The sequence below is a fragment of the Schistocerca gregaria genome, chromosome 1 (assembly GCF_023897955.1).
Source record: "Schistocerca gregaria isolate iqSchGreg1 chromosome 1, iqSchGreg1.2, whole genome shotgun sequence".
Taxonomy (NCBI): domain Eukaryota; kingdom Metazoa; phylum Arthropoda; class Insecta; order Orthoptera; family Acrididae; genus Schistocerca; species Schistocerca gregaria.
The window spans coordinates 751,686,394-751,713,156 of NC_064920.1; the positions used below are offsets into that span (position 1 = coordinate 751,686,394).

General features: G+C 39.6%; 1 protein-coding gene across 1 annotated transcript in view; it reads left to right on the forward strand.

Annotated features, from left to right (window-relative positions):
- LOC126272881 (transient receptor potential cation channel subfamily A member 1) overlaps nucleotides 1-26,763 on the forward strand; it is a 217,185-nt gene that overhangs the window by 154,600 nt on the left and 35,822 nt on the right. Inside the window, exon 18 of the mRNA XM_049976161.1 lies at nucleotides 22,790-22,949. Within this exon, the coding sequence (XP_049832118.1) occupies nucleotides 22,790-22,949 (160 nt within the window). The remainder of the gene's footprint in view (nucleotides 1-22,789; nucleotides 22,950-26,763) is intronic.

The following is a 26,763-nucleotide window of genomic DNA, read 5'->3' on the forward strand; positions in this document are numbered from 1 at the left end:
GTACGGAGGAGGCCATTCTGTTTGAGATATCTCATTATATTTGAGCTTAGAATATGTTTTGACCTGATTTAATTTTTAATTAATTAATTAATTAATTATTTATTTGTCCCGAAGATCAAATCAGTACAATGGCTTGTACAACTGATATGGGATAAGTCAGTACAAATATACAGTTTGCAGGAGTCTAAAACAGTAAACAAGAACACAGAAGAATGATTATTTTACATTACCTCCAAATTATGTTACTTAAAGTTACAGCTTTACAGAGAATTGTTACATGATGTGACAAAATTGACTTAATAACATTCAGCTTTGATACATTATGTTGCACTAAGACAATTTTGATTCCAAATATTCCTGGATGGTATAAAAGCAGTCTTTTATTAAAAGAGATTTCACCATCTGTTTGAATTTATTTATTTCTTCGATTTCTTGTATAAAAGTTGGAAGATGGTTATATAATTTTATTCGCATGCACGTGACACCATCACTGTACAGTTTTGTTGAGTGGGGAAGTATTCTTAGAGAGGTTTTTGTTCTTGTGTCATAATCATGGTAATCCATATTTTTGCTAATTTTGTTGATACTTTTTTTGATAAAGAATAATAATTCTAGTATGTATTGGCATGGGAGGGGCAAAATGTTTAGTTTCTTAAATAATGGTTTACAAGTGTCTCTCTGTTTTTTTTGAACATAATTGTTCTGACTATCTTCTTTTGCAGTTTGAATATCTTAATTGATTCAGAATTTTGGCCCCAGAAGATGATTCTGTAGTTAAGTACAGAGTGAAAGAGTGCGTGGTACATTGTGGTTAGGGTACTTGTGTTAGTGACGTTCCTTATTGATCTAATCATGAAGCATACTTTACTAAGTTTTGTGCTGGCAACGTCAATGTGCCTTTTCCATGTGAGCGTATCAGTAATAGTGACCCCCAAATTTTGTTTTTCATTTTCAAGTTTAACATTATTTTTTTCCAGTGATATAGTTGGTAGTAATGGACTTCTGTTTTGGGCTGTGTGGAAGGTTATTCGAGTTGTCTTTTTTGCATTAAGAAGCAGCCTGTTACTTTGAAGTCATCGACTTATTTGATCTGTGGTCCTATCTATATTAGATTGGAGAATTTGTTCGGGTGCAGATATGAGTACAGAGGTGTCATCAGCAAACAAAAGGGTTTTTGTGTCTGGTAGGCTGTGAGGAAGGTCATTTATGTAAAGCAAGAACAGCAAGGGGCCCAAGACGAAGCCTTGGGGAATGCCTGGTTTTACGGTATCTATGGAGGAATGTACAGTGCTAGCTATACCTGAGAACTTAGTTTCATTTAATTTGACATACTGCTGTCGATCTTCCAGATAGCTTTGAAACCAGTCATAGGCATTGCCTCTTATTCCATAGGAATGCATCTTTTGCAAAAGTGTACTATGATTAACCATGTCGAAGGCCTTTGTTAGATCTAGGAAGATACCTATGCCTGGGAGTTTTTGTCCACAAGCTCCAGTGCATGATCTAGAATTTCTTGTATTGCATCAGTTGTAGCTTTCTTACTTTGGAAGCCGAACTGAGCAGGTGACAGTTTTTTTTTTTTTTTTTTTTTTTTTTTTTTTTTTTTTTTTTTTTTTTTTTTTTTCTCCCCCTAGAAAGGACATGATTCTGGTGGCCATTGTATATTCAAATACTTTACTAAAAGCTGAAAGCAGTGCAATGGGTTGATAATTACTGGAATCCTCTTTGCTTCCTTTTTTGTGGACAGGTATAATGTTTGCAATTTTGAGCATACCAGGAAATGCACCGTTCAGGAATGAGAAGTTTATTATGTGGGCTAGGGTTTTACTGATAAAGCTCTTGCAATTATGAAGGAGGAAGCATGGAATTTGATCTTGTACAGCAGATGATTTTTTTAAAATTTTCCTATGAAGTGTCTTTTCTATTTCAATTTCAGATGAAGGCCTTAAAAATAGAGTCTCAGAGTATAAGTTTGGTTCTAGTTGTAAGGGACAGCTATTTTTAAGATGGTTAGCCTGGTTTTCTACTGTTTCTGTAAAGTAGTTATCGAATTCCTCTGCTGTTTCTTTCCCACTGGAGACTAATTTTCCATTTATTTTTAATGTAATATCACTTTGTAGTTGTTTTCCTCTATTAGTATTCATATTAATAAGTTGCCACATGCTTTTGCTCTTATTTGATGACAATTTGAGGAAGTTATCATTCTGTAGCTTTTTGGCTGTGTTTACTACATTCCTTAATATCTTTTTATATAGAGTAAAGTATGACTTAAATGCTTCACTACTGCCTAGTTTGGATTTGCTAATGTAAAAAAGTTCTCTTTTTCTTTGTGATGATCTAATGATTCCTGGGGTGATCCAGCTGGAGAGTTTTCTATCTTTGTTGATACATTTTGTTTGTAAGGGAAAGTGGCAATTAAAATAATAACAGAAAATATTCAAGAATGCTTCATATTTGCTGTCTACTGTTTGAGCCTCATATACATTTTGCCAGTTTTCATTTTGTATACCAAAGAGAAAAGTATGCATGTGGGTTTTATTGAAGTTTCTCCTCTGTACAGTGATTTTATTGTGTTCGTGACTGTTATTTTGCAACCAGACCTGCATAATTAATGCATTGTGGTCTGAAAATCCTAGTTTGACGGAGGATACAGTACAATTTATATTACTTGCTACTTGATCCAGACAAGTGGTACTGTGATTTGTTATCCTGGTTGGAGCTTAGATGGCTAGAGTTTTCTGAGAGAAAATCTATATTATAGTCACCACATATTAGAACACTATTGATTTTCTTTTACTTAGATTTTCTATTACTGGTGCTAGATTTTTGTAGAAAGTCCCTATATTACCAGAGGGTGACCTGTAAAGTGCTATTATATAAACATTTAGATCTGTAAGCTCTACACCTGACAGTTCTACATTATTTTCAATACTATACGAGCTGCAAATAACAAGAGGTGTAGCAATAATGTTGTCTTTTACAAATATGCAAATACCTCCGCCTTTGTAAGATGTTCTTGAGAAGTGACTTACGAGTTTAATATTTGGTATCACAACACTTTCTATTTCAAAAGATCTCATGAAATGTTCATTAATACACAATATCTGTGTATCTGACAGTTCACTTGCACTTGATACCAAAATTTCTAATTCATTAAGTTTGGTTTCGAGCCCTTGTACATTATGGATGTATACTTTTAGATCAAGAATTTTTTGTTTAATTTTTTTATACAGTGGTGAGGAGGTTCAGACTTTACCTTATTTACTACAATTTGCTGATGGAGTCCTTTGCAAGTTTTATGGTGTATCTTTAACTTGTTTGATGATGCTGTCTTTAACTTGTCTGGTGATGCTAAGTTTTTTTTCTTTTCTCCGAAGGGTATAGAAAAAAATCCTCCTTCTTGGATATATTCCACCTTGATCTTAAATTAACACTGTACAAAGACTGTCCTTTTAAGTGGAACGAGTTGAAGAATACAATATTACATGGAGAGTAAGAGAAGAAAATTGACAATACTAGAAGCAATATACGTACAAAGTATATGACATTACTCTAAAGGTTTCAAGAAAAAACAAAAATATATGTAGAAAGTATACAATGCTATATATTACAGTAGCACTCCATTCTACTTATGTTTCAGAGACATTTCCTGCCAAAGGAAGGGACACCTATTGAAATACTTAAAAAATGACAGTCTCGCCCTCTCCCAAGAGAGATATATTAAGCAACATGTCAGAATCCTTTAAAAAAAAGTCATAGCACAAGCCAGACAAATGGCAAATGACAACAATGTGGCAGCATCCTCAAACAAAGACAAGGCAGTGTGGAATATCATAATAAATTAAACAAACCAACTGCCCTGTGAATGTGAAAATACAGCACTGACCCATAACTATTCCAATTTACTAATCCACAAGAACTTGTAAATACTTTCAACAATTACCATGGCAGTACTGTAAAGCAACTACTACAAAGTATGGAAAGGCCCACATCTACATACAGTAGATAAAACAGAATACAAAAATCTTCTGTAGACTCCATATTCTTCTGGGAAACTACTTTTGACAAAATTATATTAAGCACAAGGAGCCTTAGAAACAAATTATCATCTGGAATCAATGACATTCCAGGTTTCATCTTAAAGAATTGCATCAATAAAACAGCTGTCCTCTCACTAATGTGTACAACACATCCCTGATGACAGGTACATTTCCTGATTGTATGAAAGTAGCAAAAGTTATTCCAGTCTTTAATAAAGGTGAGAAAAATAATGTGGAAAACTACAAACCTATATCATTGTCACATGTGTCTGTTAAGCTTCTGGAGAGACTATTCTATCAAAGATTAATAAACTTTCTAGAAAAGAACCATCTCAGAAACGCATTGTGGTATCAGGAAAAATAAATCCACAACAGGTATATGCTCTATGTTGTGCTCTTTGGTCCAGAGTCTGGTTTGTTGCAGCTCTCCATGCTACTCTATCCTGTGCAAGCTTCTTCATCTCCCAGTACCTGTTACAACCTACTTCCTTCTCAATCTGTTTAGTGTATTCATCTCTTGGTCTTCCTCTACAATTTTTACCCTTCATGCTGCCCTTCAATACTAAATTGGTCACCCCTTGATGTCTCAGAATATGCCCTTCCAACCGATCCCTTCTTCTAGTCAAGTTGTGCCACGAATTTCTCTTCTCTCCAATTTTATTCAATACCTCCTCATTAGTTATGTGATCTACCCATCTAATCTTCAGCATTATTCTGTAGCACCATATGTCAAAAGCCTCTATTCTCTTCTTGTCTAAACTATTTTATCATCCATGTTTCACTTCCATACTTGGCTACAGTTCATACAAATACTTTCAGAAACAACTTCCTGACACTTAAATTTATATTCGATGTTGACAAATTTCTCTTCTTCAGAAACACTTTCCTTGCCATTGCCAGTCTACATTTTATGTTCTCTCTACTTCAACCCTCATCGGTTATTTTGCTCCCCAAATAGCAAAACTCATGTACTACTTTAAGCGTCTCATTTCCTAAACTAATTCTGGCAGCATCACCAGATTTAATTCAACTACATTCCATTTCCCTCATTTTGCTTTTGTTGATGTTCATCTTATATCTTCCTTTTAAGACACTGTCCATTCTGTTCAACTGCTCTTCCAGGTCCTTCGCAGTTTCTGACAGAATTAAAATGTCATCAGCGAATCTCAAAGTTTTTATTTCTTCTCCATGGATTTTAATTCCAACTGCAAAATTTTCTTTTGTTTCATTTACCGCTTGCTCGATATACAGATTGAATAATATCGGGGATAGGCTACATCCCTGTCTCACTCCCTTCCCAACCACTGCTTCCCTTTCATGCCCCTTGACTCTTATAACTGCCATCTGGTTTCTGTACAAATCGTAAATAGCCTTTCGCTCCCTGTATTTTACCCATGCCACCTTCAGAATTTGAAAAAGAGTATTCCAGTCAACATTGTCAAAAGCTTTCTCTAAGTCTACAAATGCTAGAAACGTAGGTTTGCCTTTCCTTAGTCTATTTTCTAAGATAAGTCGTAGGGTCAGTATTGCCTCACATGTTCCAGCATTTATATGGAATCCAAACTGATCTTCCCTGAGGTCAGCTTCTACCAGTTTTTCTGTTTATCTGTAAAGAATTTGTGTTAGTATTTTGCAGCCGTGGCTTATGAAACTGATAGTTTGGTAATTTTCACATCTGTCAACACCTGCTTTCTTTGGGATTGGAATTATTATATTCTTCTTGAAGTCTGAGGGTATTTTGCCTGTCCCATACATCTTACTCACTAGATAGTGGAGTTTGGTTAGGCCTGGCTCTCCCAAGGCTGTCAGTAGCTCTAATGGAATGTTGTCTACTCACGGGGCCTTGTTTCGACTCAGGTCTTTCATTGCTCTGTCAAACTCTTCACGCAGTATCATATCTCCTATTTCATCTTCATCTACATTCTCTTCCATTTCTATAATATTGTTCTCTAGAACATTGCCCTTGTATAGACCCTTTATATACTCCTTCCACCTTTCTGCTTTCCCTTGTTTGCTTAGAACTGGGTTTCCATCTGAGCTCTTGATAATCATGCAAGTGGTTCTCTTTTCTCCAAAGGTCTCTTTAATTCCTGTAGGCAGTATTTATCTTAACCCTAGTGATATGCATCTCTACATCCTTACATTTGTCCTCTAGCCATCCCTGCTTAGCCATTTTGCACTTCCTGTCGATCTCACTTTTGAGACGTTTGTATTCCTTTTTGCCTGCTTCATTTACTGCATTTTTATATTTTCTTCTTTCATCAATTAAATTCAATATCTCTTCTGTTACCCAAGGATTTCTATTAGTCCTTGTCTTTTTACCTACTTGATACTCTGCTGCCTTCACTATTTCATCTCTCAAAGCTACCCATTTTTCTTCTACTGTATTTCTTTCCCCATTCTTGTCAATCGTTCCCTAATGCTCTCCCTGAAGCTCTCTACAACCTCTGGTTCTTTAAGTTTATCGAGGTCCCATCTTCTGAAATTCCCACCTTTTTGGAATTTCTTTAGTTTTAATCTACAGTTCATAACCAATAGAGTGTGGTCGGAGTCCACATCTGCCCCTGGAAATGTCTTACAATTTAAAACCTGGTTCCTGAATCATTGTTACCATTATATAATCTATCTGAGACCTTCCAGTATCTCCAGGCTTCTTCCATGCATACAATTTTTTTTTAATGATTCTTGAAACAAGTGTTAGCTATGATTAAGTTATGCTCTGTGCAAAATTCTACCAGATGGCTTCCTCTTTCATTCCTTACTCCCATTCCATATTCATCTACTATATTTCCTTCTCTTCCTTTTCCTCCTATTGAGTTCCAGTAACCCATGACTATTAAATTTTTATCTCCCTTACTATCCGAATAATTTCTTTTATCTCATCGTACTTTTCATCAATCTCTTTGTCATCTGTGGACCTAGTTGGGATATAAACTTGTACTACTGTGGTAGGCATGGGCTTTGTATCTATCTTGGCTACAATAATGCGTTCACTATGCTGTTTGTAGTAGCTTACCTGCATTCCTATTTTGCTATTCATTATTAAACCTACTCCTGCATTACCCCTATTTGATTTTGTATTTATAACCCTGTAATCACCTGACCAAAAGTCTTGTTCCTCCTGCCACCGAACTTCACTATATCTAACTTTGACCTATCCATTTCCCTTTTCAAATTTTCTAACCTACCTGCCCGATTAAGAGATCTGACATTCCATGCCTACCGATCTGTAGAACGCCAGTTTCCTTTCTCCTGGTAACAACGTCCTCCTGAGTAGAGCCCGCCCAGAGGTCCGAATAGGGGACTATTTTATCTCCGGAATATTTTACCCAAGAGGACGCCATCATCATATAACCATACAGTAAAGCTGCATGCTATTGGGAAAAATTACGGCTGTAGTTTCTCGTTGCTTTCAGCAATTCGCAGTACCAGCACAGCAAAGCCATTTTGGGTTGTGTTACAAGGCCAGATCAGTCATCTAGACTATTGCCCCTGAAGCTACTGTAAAGGCTGCTGCCCCTCTTCAGGAACCACACGTCTGTCTGGCATATGCTCTATATAAAAAGCAAAAAGCAATTGGGATCTTCCTAGATTTTTCAAAGGCATTTGACATCATAGACCTCAATATTCTACTTGACAAACTGCATTCATGTGGCATCAGAGGCATCCCTCTGAACTGGTTCAGAGCATATATCTCAAACATGAAACAAGTAGTAGCAGTAACACACAGTGGTCATGGACATATTGTAACTTATTACTCTGACACAAGCTGTGCCCCAAGGTTCAATACTTGGACCAACTCTCTTCCTTTTTTACATTAATGACTTACTATATAATATCAGTGCCACTACCAGTACACTCTTTGCAGATGACATCAGTATTCTCCTTACCAGTAGAAATGACCATGAGCTGCAAGAGGTCATAACTGAAAGTGCAGATTAACTGGGTCATTGGTTTGACAGAAGTAATCTGATAGTTAATACAAAGAATACCATCTTGCTAAACTTCCACCTGAGAACCACAAAATTTATTCCTGGTGGAGCTACATTTCTCTGTATTATCCCATACATCAGAACAAGATTTTTAGACCTGTAGGTCCGGACAACCTGAAGTGGGACACACACATCAGCAAAATGAATCGTAAGGTGAATCAAGTGTGCTATGCCTTACATATACTCACAAATTGCAAAAGTGCAGAGATTGTCTGCACATCTTATAAAAGTGAAGTTTCATAGTGTACAGCTGTATGGTATCATTTCTGGGGAGACTGCATGCTTAACAAAGACATTCTCCCCACTCATTAAAGCCAACTTGCAGCTGCAGACCTCTCTTCCAAAGTTCACTCATTCTTCCTCTTGGCTTCTCTACCTATTTGAAACATGTAAGTTTGTTAAAAGTAATATCACTAAATTCAACAAAAATGTGAATATCCTTTATCATAGTACAAGACAAAAAATTAAACTCTGTGTTCAAAATATGCATATCTCCACCTTCAAAACTCACAATTTAACCAAGGAATCCAACTACACAGCAGTCTGCCACTAGAAACAAGGGACAGAAAGTCTCTGCCTTTGTTCAATAAGGCACAGAAAACCTTCCTGCAAGATCATTGCTTTTACGCAGTGGCTGTATTTTTGGCCCATGTGTGTGAAGAGAAATGTGAAGTTATTTGCTGCAATGAACTTTGTACAAGAAGTACACATTACCATAAAATAAGTGTAAAATAGCTTGTGTTTATACCAACTAAAATAAGCAGATTGTGTTCTCTACTTTAATTATGCCAACTAGGCATGCGTTTTGTGGCTATGAGAGAGAGAAATGGAAGTAATATAAGTAATAACTATGTAAAATCATTCTTGTATGTTTCTATCACATCACCTCATGTCATCAAACCATCATATCATTCTACAAATTGTCCAATATCAGTTGTATGTTTGTGCATCGCCTTGTGCATGTCTTGTGCAAAAATGATTCAAAGGACAAATAAATAAATAAATAAAAAGTAAAATTTACTATGTTGAACTGACTATTTATAGTGATTCAATAATTAAATAAGAGCAGAAACAAATATAGAAGCAGATAAATATTACTTATCTTGCTAGGTCAGTCTCAGTGTCTGGATAGACATCTTTGTTCCAGTATAAACCTTTAGAATATTTGGTTCAGTGTTTCCCATATAACAAGCAGCTGGAATATTATGTTGCATTTAAACACAGTCTTCATATATTGCTATGTTGTAAACACACTTTTTACAACAGCACTTCTTAAAATTACAGTGAGCAACATTCATGTGCTAGACAAAGAACATAGTCGATCAGAGAGTAATGTGTCAAATTCAGTAGTTGCTAAACCCATGCCATGCTTGGTGACCCAGCTTTAATTACCTTCTAGAACAAGATGCTGTGTAAGTTAGTATTAACAGATCTATGTAAATTGAAATTGTTTTTCAATACTGTTTTCTTGAAACAATTATCTATATTAAGATTTATACACCTAATATTTACTAACAAAGATTGCAAATCCTGACAATATGAAAAATTGAAAAATAGTAACATCCTGTAATTTTGTATGATCAATTTAATTATCAGTATTAAAATTAGAGAAATTATAAATGAAGACAGAAATTTTGAGTATGTAAGAAACTCAAGCATAATAATATTGTCTTGACTGTAAATTATTTTTTAGATCATGTAAGTTGACATTTGTGGTTACTAATTTTCATGGTTCAAGATCATTAGTACAAAATGGATCAACATGAATAATAAAATATATATTGTCATGAAAACAGTCTTTTAGGAATCAGATATGTTCAAAAATGTCTTCAGATGTGGAATATAATATTTGAGTATGAAAATTAAACCAGGTGTGACCAAAATTTATAAGGAATCAAACATTTCAGTTGTTGCATAAATGTTCCAAGGAGGCAAGATGCATTACAGCATACACTATTACAGTATCATTTATGATGTGATAGATCTTAAATGTAATTTATAGCTCTAGAAACTCATTTAAATTAGTTTCAGTATGGTTTATGAGAAACTATTTCAGTTTCCCCTTGAATATATGGGGATCGTCAATTCATTGGAAACTTATCATAAATTCTAACAAAGAGATAGAGGGGCTGGCCAGTACTTACCTCAGCTCAGTACAGCTGATAGATACACAAAAAACAACCGAAAATTTAAGTTCTAGCTTTCGGAATAAATGTTCCTTCATCAGGGAGGAGAGAGGGGAAAGAAAGGGAAGAAGGGAAAGTGGATTTAGTTACTCACAACCCAGGTTATGAAGCAACAGGGAAAGGAAAACAGGGAGGGTAGCAAGGATGGAGGCATGGTTGTCAGAGGAAAGCCAAAGATATTCTACTGTAGGTACTATGCCAGCTTCAAACCAAAGAGGATGCATACAGAAGTAAAGAGGTATACAGTATAAAGATGTAGGATGAAAAGATGCATGAATGGCTAAAGAGGAAAGGGAAAGAGGAGAAGACTGAAGAGTAAATGGGAGTGAGGTTGTTTAACGTAGGTTCAGTCCAGGGGGATGACGGGATGAAAGGATGTGTTGCAGTGCAAGTTCCCATCTCCGCAGTTCAGAGGGACTGGTGTTGGGTGGGAGAAGCCAAATGGCACATACGGTGTAGCAGGTTCCTAGGTCCCTAGAATTATGCTGGAGGGCATGCTCTGCTACTGGGTATTGGACATCTCCTTGGCGGACAGTTCGTCTGTGTCCATTCATGTGCTCAGCCAGTTTAGTTGTTGTCATACCAATGTAAAAGGCTGTGCAGTGCAGGCATGTCAGCTGATAAATGACATGTGTGGTTTCACACGTGGCCCTGCCTTGAATTGTGTATGTTTTACCAGTAATGGGGCTGGAGTAGGTGGTTGTGGGGGGATGCATGGGGCAGGTTTTGCAGCGGGGTCGGTTACAGGGGTAGGAACCGCTGGGTAGAGAAGGTAGTCTGGGAATATTGTAGGGTTTAACAAGGATGTTACGGAGGTTAGGGATGTGACGAAAGGCAACTCTGGGTGGTGTGGGGAGAATTTTGTCCAGGGATGATCTCATTTCAGGGGTTGAAAAGCCAGAAAGAAAATTTACAACACAGTCTTACAAACTGATTACTACATTCACAAATTTAGTCAAAAGCTCAAGAGTTACATTAATTCTAAAATTGATTCTGGTTTATGTATCAAGAAACAAGCTACACACTACTCACAACTGGGAAATGCATATACGGAAGGCCCCAGTGAAGTAACAGCATTACAACTCTACCTAATGTTCATGTTTTCACATGTCTAAGGCAGAAGGAATGGCCCACACATCACAAATACTTAAACATACATATATCATGAAAAAATCATTAGTCTAATAAGTAACTGTGTGTTGAAGGTGAATATTGCTGTCTTTGAAAAAATGGTGCAGTCAAACAAACACATTTGTTTGTATTAGTCAGTGAGGAATTCAGTCTTATTTGGCGCACTTACGACCATGTCCACCTCTTATGGCAGCCCCACTGCCACGTGTTCCGGCAGCAGGTGACCCAGCTGTACCACCTGTAGGTGTAGCAACTGCTGGTGACCCACCTGCAGCTGCTTTTCTTGTACCAGGCTTTCCTTTTGCACCTGCTCCTTCAGCCTTTGATGAAGCAGCTGAATCATCTTCTGTAACCTCTGCTCCGCTTTCTCCTTCAGCTTCTCCTTCTACAGTATCAAGAAGTGTACCAATGGTCTACTTCAGCCCAAATATTATCTTCTTCATTTTCTTGCTTAACTTTACCTTCAGCTCCTTGAGCACCTTCATCATCTTCCTCTCCCCCTTCAGGGGATCCCTCCGCATCTGCTTCTAGGGGATCATACTTCTCCTCTCCTGGTTACAGCTTCTTTTCATCAGCTTCAGAAGTATCCATTGATTCTTCTTCATTTTCACCATCTTTTTCCTCTTCTTGCTCATCCCCCTCTCGAGCCTCACCATCTTAATCTTCTTTAATCACTTTATGGCGCTTCACATTCCCTTCTTCATAGGTTGTAGTCTCATCATCATTTGTACGTTTGCCTTGCTCTCCGACACCTCAACCTACAAAGCTGTATTTGCTTGACGTATTCCAATCTCTGTCTACCTCTACAGTTTTTGCCCTCTACAGCTCCCTCTAGTACCATGGAAGTCATTCCCTCATGTCTTAGCAGATGTGCTATCATCCTGTTCCTTCTCCTTATCAGTGTTTTCCACATATTCATTTCCTCTCCGATTCTGTGTAGAACCTCCTCATTCCTTACCTTATCAGTCCACCTAATTTTCAACATTCGTCTATAGCACCACATCTCAAATGCTTCGATTCTCTTCTGTTCCGGTTTTCCCACAGTCCATGTTTCACTACCATACAATGCTGTACTCCAGACGAATATCCTCAGAAATTTCTTCCTCAAATTAAGGCCGGTATTTGATATTAGTAGACTTCTCTTGGCCGGAAATGCCTTTTTCGCCATAGCGAGTGTGCTTTTGATGTCTTCCTTGCTCCACCCGTCATTGGTTATTTTACTGCCTAGGTAGCAGAATTCCTTAACTTCATTGAGTTCGTTACCATCAATCCTGATGTTAAGTTTCTCGCTGTTCTCATTTCTACTACTTCTCTTTACCTTCGTCTTTCTCCGATTTACTCTCAAACCATACTGTGTACTCATTAGACTGTTCATTCCGTTCAGCAGATCATTTAATTCTTCTTCACTTTCACTCAGGATAGCAATGTCATCAGCAAATCGTATCATTGATATCCTTTCACCTTGTATTTTAATTCCACTCCTGAACCTTTCTTTTATTTCCCTCATTGCTTCCACGATGTACCGATTGAAGAGTAGGGGCGAAAGGCTACAGCCTTGTCTTACACCCTTCTTAATACGAGCACTTCGTTCTTGATCGTCCACTCTTATTATTCCCTCTTGGTTGTTGTACATATTGTATATGACCCGTCTCTCCCTATAGCTTACCGCTACTTTTTTCAGTATTTCGAACAGCTTGCACCATTTTATATTGTCAAACGCTTTTTCCAGATCGATAAATCCTATGAACGTGTCTTGATTTTTCTTCAGCCTTGCTTCCATTATTAAGCGTAACGTCAGAATTGCCTCTCTCGTGCCTTTACTTTTCCTAAAGCCAAACTGATCGTCACCTAGCGCATTCTCAATTTTGGTTTCCATTTTTCTGTATGTTATTCTTGTACGCAGCTTCGATGCATGAGCTGTTAAGCTGATTGTGCGATAATTCTCGCACTTGTCAGCTCTTGCCGTCTTCGGAATTGTGTGGATGATGCTTTTCCGAAAGTCAGATGGTATGTCGCCAGACTCATATATTCTACACACCAACGGGAATAGTCGTTTTGTTGCCACTTCCCCTAATGATTTTAGAAATTCTGATGGAATGTTATCTATCCCTTCTGCCTTATTTGACTGTAAGTCCTCCAAAGCTCTTTTAAATTCCGATTCTAGTACTGGATCACCAATCTCTTCTAAATCGATTCCTGTTTCTTCTTCTATCACATCAGACAAATCTTCACCCTCTTAGAGGCTTTCAATGTATTCTTTCCACCTATCTGCTCTCTCCTCTGCATTTAACACTGGAATTCCCATTGCACTCTTAATGTTACCACCGTTGCTTTTAATGTCACCAAAGGTTGTTTTGACTTTCCTGTATGCTGAGTCTGTCCTTCCGACAACCATATCTTTTTCGATGTCTTCACATTTTTCCTGCAGCCATTTCGTCTTAGCTTCCCTGCACTTCCTATTTATTTCATTCCTCAGCGACTTGTATTTCTGTATTCCTGATTTTCCCGGAACATGTTTGTACTCCCTCCTTTCATCAATCAACTGAAGTATTTCTTCTGTTACCCATGGTTTCTTCGCAGCTACCTTCTTTGTACCTATGTTTTCCTTCCCAACTTCTGTGATGGCCCTTTTTAGAGATGTCCATTCCTCTTCAACTGTGCTGCCTACTGCGCTATTCCTTATTGCTGTATCTATAGAGTTAGAGAACTTCAAACGTATCTCGTCATTCCTTAGAACTTCCGTATCCCACTTCTTTGCGTATTGATTCTTCCTGACTAATGTCTTGAACTTCAGCCTACTCTTCATCACTACTATATTGTGATCTGAGTCTATATCTGCTCCTGGGTACGCCTTACAATCCGATATCTGATTTCGGAATCTCTGTGTGACCATGATGTAATGTAATTGAAATCTTCCCGTATCTCCCGCTCTTTTCCAAGTATACCTCCTCCTCTTGTGATTCTTGAACATGGTATTCGCTATTACTAGCTGAAACCTGTTACAGAACTCAATTAGTCTTTCTCCTCTTTCATTCCTTGTCCCAAGCCCATGTTCTCCTCTAACCTTTTCTTCTACTCCTTCCCCTACAACTGCATTCCAGTCGCCCATAGCTATTACATTTTCGTCCCTCTTTACTTACTGCATTACCCTTTCAATATCCTCATACACTTTCTCTATCTGTTCATCTTCAGCTTGCGACGTCGGCATGTATACCAGAACTATCGTTGTCGGTGTTGGTCTGCTATCGATTCTGATTAGAACAACCCGGTCATTGAACTGATCAAAGTAACACACTCTCTGCCCTACCTTCCTATTCATAACGAATCCTACACCTGTTATACCATTTTCTGCTGCTGTTGAAATTACCCGATACTCATCTGACCAGAAATCCTTGTCTTCCTTCCACTTCACTTCACTGACCCCTACTATATCTAGATTGAGCCTTTGCATTTCCCTTTTCAGATTTTCTAGTTTCTCTACCACGTTGAAGCTTCTGACATTCCACGCCCCGACTCGTAGAACGTTATCCTTCCGTTGATTATTCTATCTTTTTCGCATGGTAACCTCCCCCTTGGCAGTCCCCTCCCGGAGATCCGAATGGGGGACTATTCCGGAATCTTTTGCCAATGGAGAGATCATCATGACACTTCTTCAACTACAGGCCACATGTCCTGTGGATACACGTTACGTGTCTTTAATGCAGTGGTTTCCATTGCCTTCTGCATATTCATGTCGTTGATCATTGCTGATCCTTCCGCCTTTAGGGGCAATTTCCCACCCCTAGGACAAGAGAGTGCCCTGAACCTCTATCCGCTCCTCCGCCCTCTTTGACAAGGCCGTTGGCAGAATGAGGCTGACTTCTTATGCCGGAAGTCTTCGGCCGCCAATGCTGATAATTTATCAAAATTTAGGCAGTGGCGGGGATCGAACCCGGGACCGAAGACGTTTTGATTATTAATCAAAGACGCTACTCCTAGACCACGGGTACGTATAACCACTTCCTAGAACGCCTCAAATCCATTCCCACTCCTTTCCCACCTGAAACCTTTCTTGTCACCATAGATGCTACATCCCTTTACACAAACATCCCACACACCCATGGTCTCTCTGCCCTTGAGCACTACCTCTCCCAACGCCCGCCCGAAGATCTTCCAAAAACCTCGTTCCTTATCACACTTACCAACTTCATCCTCACCCATAATTACTTAACTTTTGAAGGCCAGACCTACAAACAAATCAGGGGACTGCCATGGGCAGCAGGATGGCTCCGTCCTATGCCAACCTCTTCATGGGCCGCATGGAGGAGGCTTTCCTGAAGACCCAACAGCTGCTTCCCCTGGCCTGGTATAGGTTTATAGATGACATCTTTGTGTTCTGGACTCATGGTAAAGAAACACTCCTAAATTTCCTCCATAACCTCAACTCCTTTTCGAATCTGAATTTCACCTGGCCTTTCTCCAAAACCCAAGCCACCTTCCTGGATGTTGACCTTCATCTTGTTGAAGCTCACATCCACACCTCTGTCCGTATCAAACCCACAAATAAACAACAGTACCTTCACTTTGATAACTGCCATCCATACCACATCAAACGCTCCCTTCCCTACAGCCTAAGTATTCGTGGCAAACGTATCTGCTCCAGTGACGAATCCCTCAACAATTACACCAATAACCTGACCAGTGCTTTCCTCTCCCGCAACTATCCTACAGACCTTGTCCACAAACAGATCTCCCGGGCAATACATTCCTCCCCGTCCAACAACAATGTTCCTACCCTCAGACCACACAGAAGCTTCCCTCTTGTCACCCAATATTATCCTGGCCTCGAATGCATCAATAAATTACTCCGCCAGGGATATGACTTTCTCAAGTCAACCCCTGAAATGAGATCATCCCTTGACAAAATTCTCCAGACACCACCCAGAGTTGCCTTTCGTCGCCCCCCTAACCTCCGTAACATCCTTGTTAAACCCTACAATATTCCCAGACTACCTTCTCTACATAGCGGTTTCTACCCCTGTAACCGACCCTGCTGCAAAACCTGCACCATGCATCCCCCCACAACCACCTACTCCAGCCCCGCTACTGGTAAAACATACACAATTCAAGACAGGGCCATGTGTGAAACCACACGTCATTTATCAGCTGACATGCCTGCACTGCACAGCCTTTTACATTGGTATGACAACAACTAAACTGGCTGAGCACATGAACGGACACAGACGAACTGTCCGCCAAGGAGATGTCCAATACCCAGTAGCGGAGCATGCCCTCCAGCATAATTCTAGGGACCTAGGAACCTGCTACACCGTATGTGCCATTTGGCTTCTCCCACCCAACACCAGTCCCTCTGAACTGCGGAGATGGGAACTTGCACTGCAACACATCCTTTCATCCCGTCATCCCCCTGGACTGAACCTACGTTAAACAACCTCACTCCCAGTTACTCTTCAGTCTTCTCCTCTTTCCCTTTCCTCTTTAGCCATTCATGCATCTTTTCATCCTACATCTTTATGCTATATACCTCTTTACTTCTGTATGCATCCTCTTTGGTTTAAAGCTGGCACAGTACCTACAGTAGAATATCTTTGGCTTTCCTCTGACAACCATGCCTCCATCCTTGCTACCTTCCCTGTTTTCCTTTCCCTGTTGCTTCATAACCTGGGTTGTGAGTAACTAAATCCACTTTCCCTTCTTCCCTTTCTTTCCCCTCTCTCTTCCCTGATGAAGGAACATTTATTCCGAAAGCTAGGAACTTAAATTTTCGGTTGTTTTTTGTGTATCTATCTGCTGTACTGAGCCTAGGTAAGTACTGGCCAGCCCCTCTATCTCTTTGTTAGTATTTGTTTCACATCTTTATATGAGATTTTTCCGTTAATTACTTATCATAAATTGTTATTCCAGACTGGATAACTCCTTTTTGTGCTATATTTGAGAGTTATTGGTTCTTTGTGAAAGCTTTGCTTCTGCCTTGCATCATGACTGTGCATGTCCCAGTCAGTTTGGAAAAGATTTTTTCGTTATTTATTACAAGTATCATCAATGAGTAGATATACTAGATATGCTGACTTGTGAGTGTCAGTGTCCCAAAAGTCTTGAATAAGTGTGCACAGGATTTCCAATTTATAACACTGAAGTTTAGCCTCACCGCTCATTTCTGTAGTTTAAAATCTGTCTTCCACATTTCTCCAGAATATTATACCACATGATATTAGAGGGTGGAAATATGTGAAATATGACAATATTACTATTTCCTTGTGAACATATGGTGAAACTGAGCTTAGCATCTTGAGCAGGTGATCAGTATGTTCACTCCACCTTAATTTATTCCTATGGCTAGAAATCTTGTATGTGAAGTTTCAGTTATTTTCTAACCATTTATATCTATTTCAGTAGCTTGTAGCTTGTTATTTTCTGTCTGAAAGTGCATTGGATTTGTTTTTGAAAGGGTTAAATATATATTACTTGCTGTAAATCATTTTATACTTGCTGTATTATTGTTTCAGCAGTAATCTAGATTGAGGATTTGATGCCTTTGATCAAGAAACTTGTAACATCAGCAAATGTTACTACATTTGCCTTGTTATTTACTGATGCTGGTAGGTTATTAATGTTCACTAGAGGATCAGTGGTCCACGGGCTCGGCCTTGGGGAGCACCATACTTAATGGTTCCCTAGGATTCTAGAAAACACAGGATACCAGTGATATTGGAAGTTTGTTTTGTGAATCACTTGTCCTACTCTTCATCTACATGGAAGAGACCCATGCTTTCTTTCAATGATTGGGCATAGTTTTTTGTCAAGGGATTGATGTAGAACCTTATAGGGATTGCACTGAGGCTGAAGATTTGTGAAATGTTGGTGATTTTAGCTGTTTCTTATATATATGGGCGCTAAGATCTAAAGCACTCATCTTTATGGGCCTTACTTATGGATGTTTGTTTTGTAAAGGCAAATATGAAAGCAGAGTTTCTCTTTTTACTTTGTTATCCTCATTTTCAGTTCCTGTGTCATCAGTAAGTGTTTGAACACAAACATTAGTATTAGTGGTAGCTTTAACATATGAACAGATTATTTTTAAATGTTCTGAGGGATCTGTTGATAATATTCTGCTGTGGTAGTTATTGAAGGCCTCATGTATTGCTCTTTCGACAGCCAAATACATATCTTTGAGCGTGTATAAACCTGTACTTCTATGCTTTGTTTTACATGTAATGTTCAGTGGTCATTGTTTCTTTATAACTTAATTTAGAGAGACAGTATATCGTGGATGGTCCCTTGCATCACAGACTAGTCTATTGGATACATATTAGTCTAGTGTTTGGTCAACTATTCTTGTTAACTTCAGTCACAGGTCCTGTAGTAACCAAGTAATACACAAAAAACCAATCCAAGTCACACATATTTGGCTTTATTCATAACCTCTAAATATTAAGCCTCTTGGAACTCCAAAAGACGCAGCACACTGATGTGCACAACACAAACTAGAAATATAAGAGATTCAGTCAATGCTGCTCCATGCATTTATAGCCTTGGGTGGAGACTGTGCTGTGTGTGCAGCAGAGACAGTGCTATGTATATACTTCTTACGGGTGGCCAGCCCATGCTGATAGAGTTGGCTAGTAATTTAAATGCACACACACGGTGACTCACACTCAGCACATTCACAGCACACCTCTCCCTCATGCGAAGTTGGTGCTCTGTCAATGTGGGAGACACCGGTGGTCCAACAAGAGACATCCATCAAATCCAGAGTGGCGGCAGCCAGTGCCAATGGAGAAGGCGGGTTGAAGTGTGAGGTGGGCACTGGAGCGTAGGGTCAAAATGAGAAGGGGGCTGCTCCACTGCAATGAAGATGGGCTTTAGGCGGAGGGCAGTGGCTCAGGCAGTGGCAACGGGGGCCACACTTGCACACCAGTTGCTTTCAGCTGCAAAGGCGCTACAACTGATCAAGATGGAGAGCTACCAGCTCGTTAGCAATGTGTATGTCACAAAAAAGGCGTCTCTGGTGCCAGACATCAGTGAGGGGTATCCACTGGACCAGTGACCAAACCCTCGCCCTCACACCAGTGATTCCAGTGCGAGTGGCCAGATGAACCCAACAGTGGCAGGTGTGGCACAGGCTGCAGGAGGTAGAGGATTGTGTGTGGCTGCCAGCTGTGATGTAACTCACCTGGACATCGCTGCCCTATATGTCTGAAGAAATAGGTGATGAGAAAATGGAGAAGGGCATCAGCCAGAGAGAATCCACAACAGACTTTTTCATTTGTGATTTGAATGTATGAACCAGTCATTCCACTTCACTATGTGATTGAGAATGGAATGGTATAACATCAGTGCCACAATGGGAGCAAAAAATTGAAAGGTGTGAGAAACAAACTGGGGCCCATTATTGGAAACTAAAGTATAAGGCATCCTCTCAGTAAAAAAAAACCTCCAAAGCTTATGAATTGTGACCTCAGCCAATTGATGCACACAGGAGAATGTAAGGAGACCAAGAAAATGCATCCACAGCCAAGAGCTGGAAGGAATGCAAAAAGGGACTCGCATAGCCTACATGAATAAATTCCCATGGCAGGTGTGGAGTGGACCAGGGCAACAGAGATGCCCCAGTAGCTTCTTGTTGTCAGTACACTGCTCACAAGCTGTAATAAAATGGACAATTTTTTTTCACAAATCCCTGGCCAAAAACATGTCTCCTAGTTAACAGTTCAATGCTTGAACCACACCCAATGGCCTTGGTGGAGAAGGCATAGAATCTCATCCCATAACTAATGCAACAGGAAAGCCTACTCTGGTAGAGAGATCTTCCATGGACACCAGCAAAACAATGTCAAAAACAGAGAGGTGCTACCATAAGAAAAAAATAATTGCACAGGGTGGTCTGAAGCCTGACCTGATGGTTTACCTGTCAAGCCCTGTTGAAGAAACCGAACCACTTGACCTGCTATGCACGAGCTCATTATTGGGAAAAACTTGGCCAAGCCCTGCATTTCAGTGTCAAGATAGAAGCAAAACAATTCCTCACAACCAAAGCTGTGGTCAGGACCCACAGGAAGGTGGGACAAGGTATACACATTGGCACATTTAGACACAGCTCAGAAATGGATCTCTTAGCTGTAGCAAGACAAGAACACTGCCCAGCATAGTAGCCAGTGTGCTGTCTTGTCAGACAAGGAGGTATGATGGTTAAACAAGGAAACCAAGGATTTATGGTCGGTAATAAGATGAGACTTGGAGGGGGGGGGGGGGGGGGGGAGAGATCTTGAGAGCATAGACTATAGAAAGAACCCCTTTTTCCACATCCTACCACCACCACCACAACCACCTACTCCTTTCCAGTGAGAAGCATCAGCTATGCCATCAAAATCAGGGCTACCTGTGAAACCAGTCATGTGATCTACAAAATGAGTTGCAACCATTGTCCTGCATTTTACATGTGCAAGGCAACCAACATGGTGTCTCTCCATGTGAGTGGCCACCAACAAACTGTAGCCAAGAAACAACTAGACCGCACCCCTCCCCCCCCCCCCCTCCCCCCCCCCCCCTTGTTGCTGAGCACACCACACAATATTACTTTCTTCATTTCGACTGCTTTGCAGACTGTGCCATTTGGATGCTTCCCACCAACACCAGCTTTTCTGGACTGCGCAGGTGGGAACTCTCCCTGCAATATATCCTATGTTCCCGTAACCCTCCTGGTCTCAACCTTCATTTGTCATACCATATTGCAGTGCCTGTGTTATTCTGATGACAAGGCACTGCAGCGACCACAACTGTTACGAAACACATCAGACATATAGTTGACGACATTTGGAAGTTTGGGTCTGGTCGTGAGTCATGCACAGAAAGCCAAATGGTAAGGCAACCGCTTGCGATAAGTGGGAATTCTGGGTTCGTGTCCCGGTCTGGCACAAATTTTTATTGTCGCTGTTGTCATTCCATATTATATCTGATGGTAGTCATTATTCGCAGTTGCGAATTCATCTACTGTGTTTCATTAGTCATTGTCCTTACCCATCTAGCCCCTTCCCTGTTCCCATTCCAGCACTACATAGCCCTCTATTCCACCAATGCACCCAGTCTTTCCACTTCTCTCATTTTCCACTACCCCCATTCTCTCCATTGCCACCCATCTAATATCCCACATAGCTGCCCTACCCTCTCTCCTCCTCATTCCTGCACACTCCCATCAGAACCATTATACCATCCGCCTCCCCTACTCTGCTATCTTACCCCCTCCCCACCCCAGCCTACTCCTTAGCACTGCCCGGTTGCCTTTTCCATCACGCCCTGCTGCTCATAGTCTGGCTTCAGCTGCCACAGACTGTGGTCATGTGTGAGTGAATTATGTTTGTGTGTCTCTCTCTCTCTCTCTCTCTCTCTCTCTCTCTCTCTCTCTCTCTCTCTCTCTGTGTGTGTGTGTGTGTGTGTGTGTGTGTGTGTGTGTGTGTGTGTGTGTGTGTGTGTGTGTGTGTGTGTCTATTGTCTACTACTACTTTTGACAAAGACCTTGTTGGCTGAAAGCTCATTTTGTGACAGTCTTTTTGTTGTGCCTATGTGTGACTCAGCAACTCTGAATGTCTCAGATTGAAACCTTATTCTCAGTTCATAAATAGAGGCCCTTGATCTGATCTGGGACAATGCTGCTGATTATAAGGTTTGTTCAATTCCATGGGGAAGGCTGGTGCCTGAACCTTCTGTGGCAATCACTGAAATTATCGAAGCCTGACTTTGGAGCTCAGACAGCAGACATAATGCATTTCAATGTGCATGACAATATGTAGTTGATTGCATCCTGTTCCCTCACTGGCTTTCAAACAACATCTTCAACCTGTTGGATGAGGCCTCTAGGTATATATACAGTGTGCATAAGGTAATTCTTCCCATTCCTGACTACTGATTCCCTAATGGGTATTATATATTTACTCTACATTCAAACTGTTGATAATTAATGAACCTCTGGCGTTTTGCAGTTGCTCCCCCTGATACAGCAATTTCCCAACAGCTGAAGTGTGTATCATTGCCTCAGTTTTAGTTTCATTGGGGGCATCACCTAAATCTGCTCTCCTTAATCCCTGCCTTCCCTGTAAAAAGAGTCCTTTGACCTACCACTCTCATGCCACTCACAGTCAAGTGGCAAGTGGAGATAGATCTTGTATTTTCTGTAGAGGAGACAATACTTGAGGCACTTTGGTATCTCTGATCAATGTATTTCAGTAGCCCTCCCAACACATCCATTTGCAACAGCTACTGATCATGGACAGGGGTCATGACAATACACCCAGCTCCTTAGAGACAGCAATTAACTATCTCATGCCTGAAAACTGTGTTCACAGTTGGATGCACTGTGGCTGGTGCAATGTTCTACATAACAATTTGCTGTCTAGCAAGGTGATAATATAAGAATCTTTATGAATAATCCTTTTCTGTGTTTCAGGTTGTCCTCCACACAGAACTAGAACGAAAATTGCCTCATATTCTGCTTGATAAAGTTGATAAATCAGAAATAATAGAGTATCCAAATGAAAGCAAATGCAAAATAGGATTTCTTGACTCAGTCCTTAGGAAATGGTTCTGTAGTCCATTTTCACAAGATGGTAAGTTATGCAATTTTTCATTATGTCATCAACACTGACAGACTATGTTCAGTTACCTTAACTATTACAAGAGCCAGAAAAATTACTAACTGTGGCTGGTAATCAATCCTAAAAGTTAACAAAATATTACTGCATATTATATAGACTTCACTATGGTAGTAATCATAAATATAATCTTGTTTTATGAGTCACATTTTGGATAAGCGAAGACAAAACATTTAACAAAATGACTGTGTTAGTTTTCGTATAGGCTATTCCAGAATAATAGCAATAGATGTGTAGTTTACATACAACTTTGATTATTGCCTTACAACTAGTGAACACTAAAATATCAAAAAGAAAGTTGCTACTCACCATATAGCGGAGATGCTGAATCGCAGATAGGCACAACAAATAAAACTTTCAGCCAGTAAGGCCTTCGTCAAAAATGAGACTACAGTCTGTGTGTGTGTGTGTGTGTGTGTGTGTGTGTGTGTGTGTGTGTGTGTGTGTGTGTGTGTGTGTGTGTGTGTGTGTGTCTCATCTATTTTTGATAAAGGCATTACTGGCTGAAAGCTTTATTTGTGACACACTTTTTGTTGTGCATATGTGCGACTCAGCATCTCTGCTATATAGTGAGAAGTAATTTTCCTTTTCAAAATATTGTTACATTCCATCCTCGATTTTCCATTGTTTGAACACTAATATATCATAGATGTATTCTGCTATATGATGCACAGCAGTGAAAACTGGTATGAAACCAAAGTCAGCATATGTATGCTGTGCAAATCATTATATAGTATCTGGAAAAGGGTATATTTTATTGTGTCATATATTAAGATTACTTTTTATTCCATTCATGTGGACTGTGGATTGAAAGATTCATTACATGTCTCTGTGCATGCTGTCTTTCATCCTTATCTTCATTGCCATTACAAGTGCATGGGAACTGAAAAATGCTTGTACATTCCTCAATACAAACAAATTTTTGAAATTTTCATGTAGGTTTCTAGTAGATACCATAAGTACTAACATTGTCAGATAGCTAGATTTTTCAGAATTACTGTTGCACTCTGCCATTAAGCAAACAAGCCAATCACTTTTGGTGTACTGTCAGTAACATCAAATCTGTATCTGTATATCTGAAGTCCCTGAAATGGCATTTTGTCTCATGGGGAATTCATCTTAATTCTTTTTTCTATGTTTTTTTAAACTCCTCAGACATGAGCTTAGATTTCATTAAAGAAAAATCTATGTTAACAGAAAAATGCATTGTTCTGGGACTAAATACGATTAAAATATGAAAATTTAAAAAATACTGGTGTGATTCACAAAAATTTTAGAACACGTTCAAAGTGAATACTACACTATGTGATCAAAAGTATCTGGACACCCCAGAAAACATAAGTTTTCCATATTAGGTGCATTGTGCTGCCAGCTACTGCCAGGTACTCCATATCAATGAACTCAGTAGTCATTAGACATCGTGAGAGATCAGAATGGGCCACTCTGCAGAACTCATGGACTTCTAACATGGTCAGGTTATTGAGTGTCACTTGTGTCAAATGTCTGTACATGAGCTTTCCACACTCCCAAACACCCCTAGGTCCAGTGTTTCCAATGTCATAGTGAAGTGGAAACGTGAAGGGACACATACAGCACAAAAGCGTACAGGCCGACCTCGTCTGTTCACTGACAGAGAGCGCTGACAGTTGAAGAGGGTTGTAATGTAATAGGCAGACATCTATCCAGACCATCACACAGGAATTCCAAACTGCATCAGGATCTACTGCAGGTACTATGACAGTTACGTGGGAGGTGAGAAAACTAGGATTTTATGGTCGAGTGGCTGCTCATAAGCCACACATCATACTGGTAAATGCCAAATGATGCCTCACTTGGTGTAAAGACTGTAAACATTGGGTGACTGAATAGTGTAAAAACATTGTGTGGAGTGACAAATCACAGTACACAGTGTGGTGATCAAATGGCAGGGGGTGGGTAAGGCGAATACCTGGTGAATGTCATCTGCTAGCATGTGTAGAGCCAACAGTAAAATTCGGAGGTGGTGGTGTTACGATGTGGTCATGTTTTTCATGGACTGGATTGCACCCCTTGTTGTTTTGTGTGGCACTTTCACAGCACAGGCGTACATTGATGTCTTAAGTACCTTTGCGCTTCCAGCTGTAGAAGAGCATTTTGGGGATGGCAACTGTGTCTTTCAATACGATTGAGCACCTGTTCATAATGCATGGCCTGTGGCAGAGTGGTTACATGACAATTTATAACGAACTTCATTAGCGAATATATGTACTCTGATGGTGCAGTTAAAAACACCAAACTCCTTGAAGAGGTGCCTACATGATGTCCTTGGGTGAACACCACTAATTATTTTCACTGCTCTCTTTTGTACAATCAGTAATTTATGTCTAAGTGGTGACTTACCTGAGAAAACTATTCCATAAAACATTATTGTGTGGAAATATGCAAAGTACATTAGGAGGCTGATCTGTTTATTATCAAGACTAGCGATTATATGAAGAGCGAAAGAAGCTGAACTTAATTGTTTGAGAAGCTCAGTAATATGCTTCTTCCAGTTCAAGTTGTCATCAATGTGAACACTCAAAAATTTGGAGAAATCAAACTGTTAACTGAGCCCTGTTCATATGCTACATCAGTTGTCAGTATGCCTCTATTCGATATACAGAACTGGATGTAGTGAGTTTTTTCAAAATTAAGAAAGAGTCCATTTGCTGAGAAGCACTTAATAATTCTTTGAAATACATCCTTAACCATATCCTCAAGTGCTTTTTCTAGAACCGGATTATTATAACACTCATGTCATCTGCAAAAAGTACTGGTTCTGCTTGCTGAACGTTTAGTGAGAGGTCATTCACATGAATAAGGAACAGCAGAGGACCCAAAATTGAACCCTGTGGGACTCCCTTTGTGATAGCTCCCCATTCACTAGAATTTACCACCCTCCCAACATTATTTGTGATATTCAGCACAACTTTGTATGATTGAAACCAGCTGTGTGTATAGCCTTCAACTCCATAAAATCTGAGTTTTTCTGATAGTGTGACATGATCCACAAGACCACAAAAAATACCAACTGGCAATAATTTGTCATTTAGGGCTTGTACTATTTGATGGGTAAATGTGTAGATAGCATTCTCAGTTGAGTAACCCTTCTGGAATCCGAACTGTGACATGCTGAGTAAATTATTTTCACTTAAATATGAGACTACTCTTGAATACATAACTTTTTCGAATATTTTAGAAAAAGAAGTCAGCAATAAGATTGGGCTGTAATTATTTGAGTCACTCTTGTCCCCTTTCTTACAAAGAGGTCTGACAATTGCATATTTCAATCTGTCTGGAAAAATTCCCTGTGCCAGTAAAGCATTACATATATCACTAAAGACTCCACTTATTAAATTAGAACAACACTTTAAAATTCCATTAGAGGCTCCATCAACACCCTATGATCTCTTGTTTTTCAGTATGTTTATAATTCCTTTAATTTCAGTGGGGATGATGGTGCCATTTCTAAAGGCCTAAAGTCCTGGGGAATGACATTTTTAACATATTTTTTTGCTTTTCTACTAGACCCTTTAACCCTATTTTTGCTGCTATATTCAGAAAGTGATTGTTAAAAATACTTGCAACTTGTGAATTATCACTCACAGCATTATCATTTAGCTTTATTGCTTTTAGTGCCCTAATTTGTCTGTGTTCATCTTCATGTTTCTGGTTCTTCTATTCGTCTGTGGCAATCTCTCCCTGTTTGAAATCCAAAGGCACTTAATTTCTCTGAGATAATGATCTGATT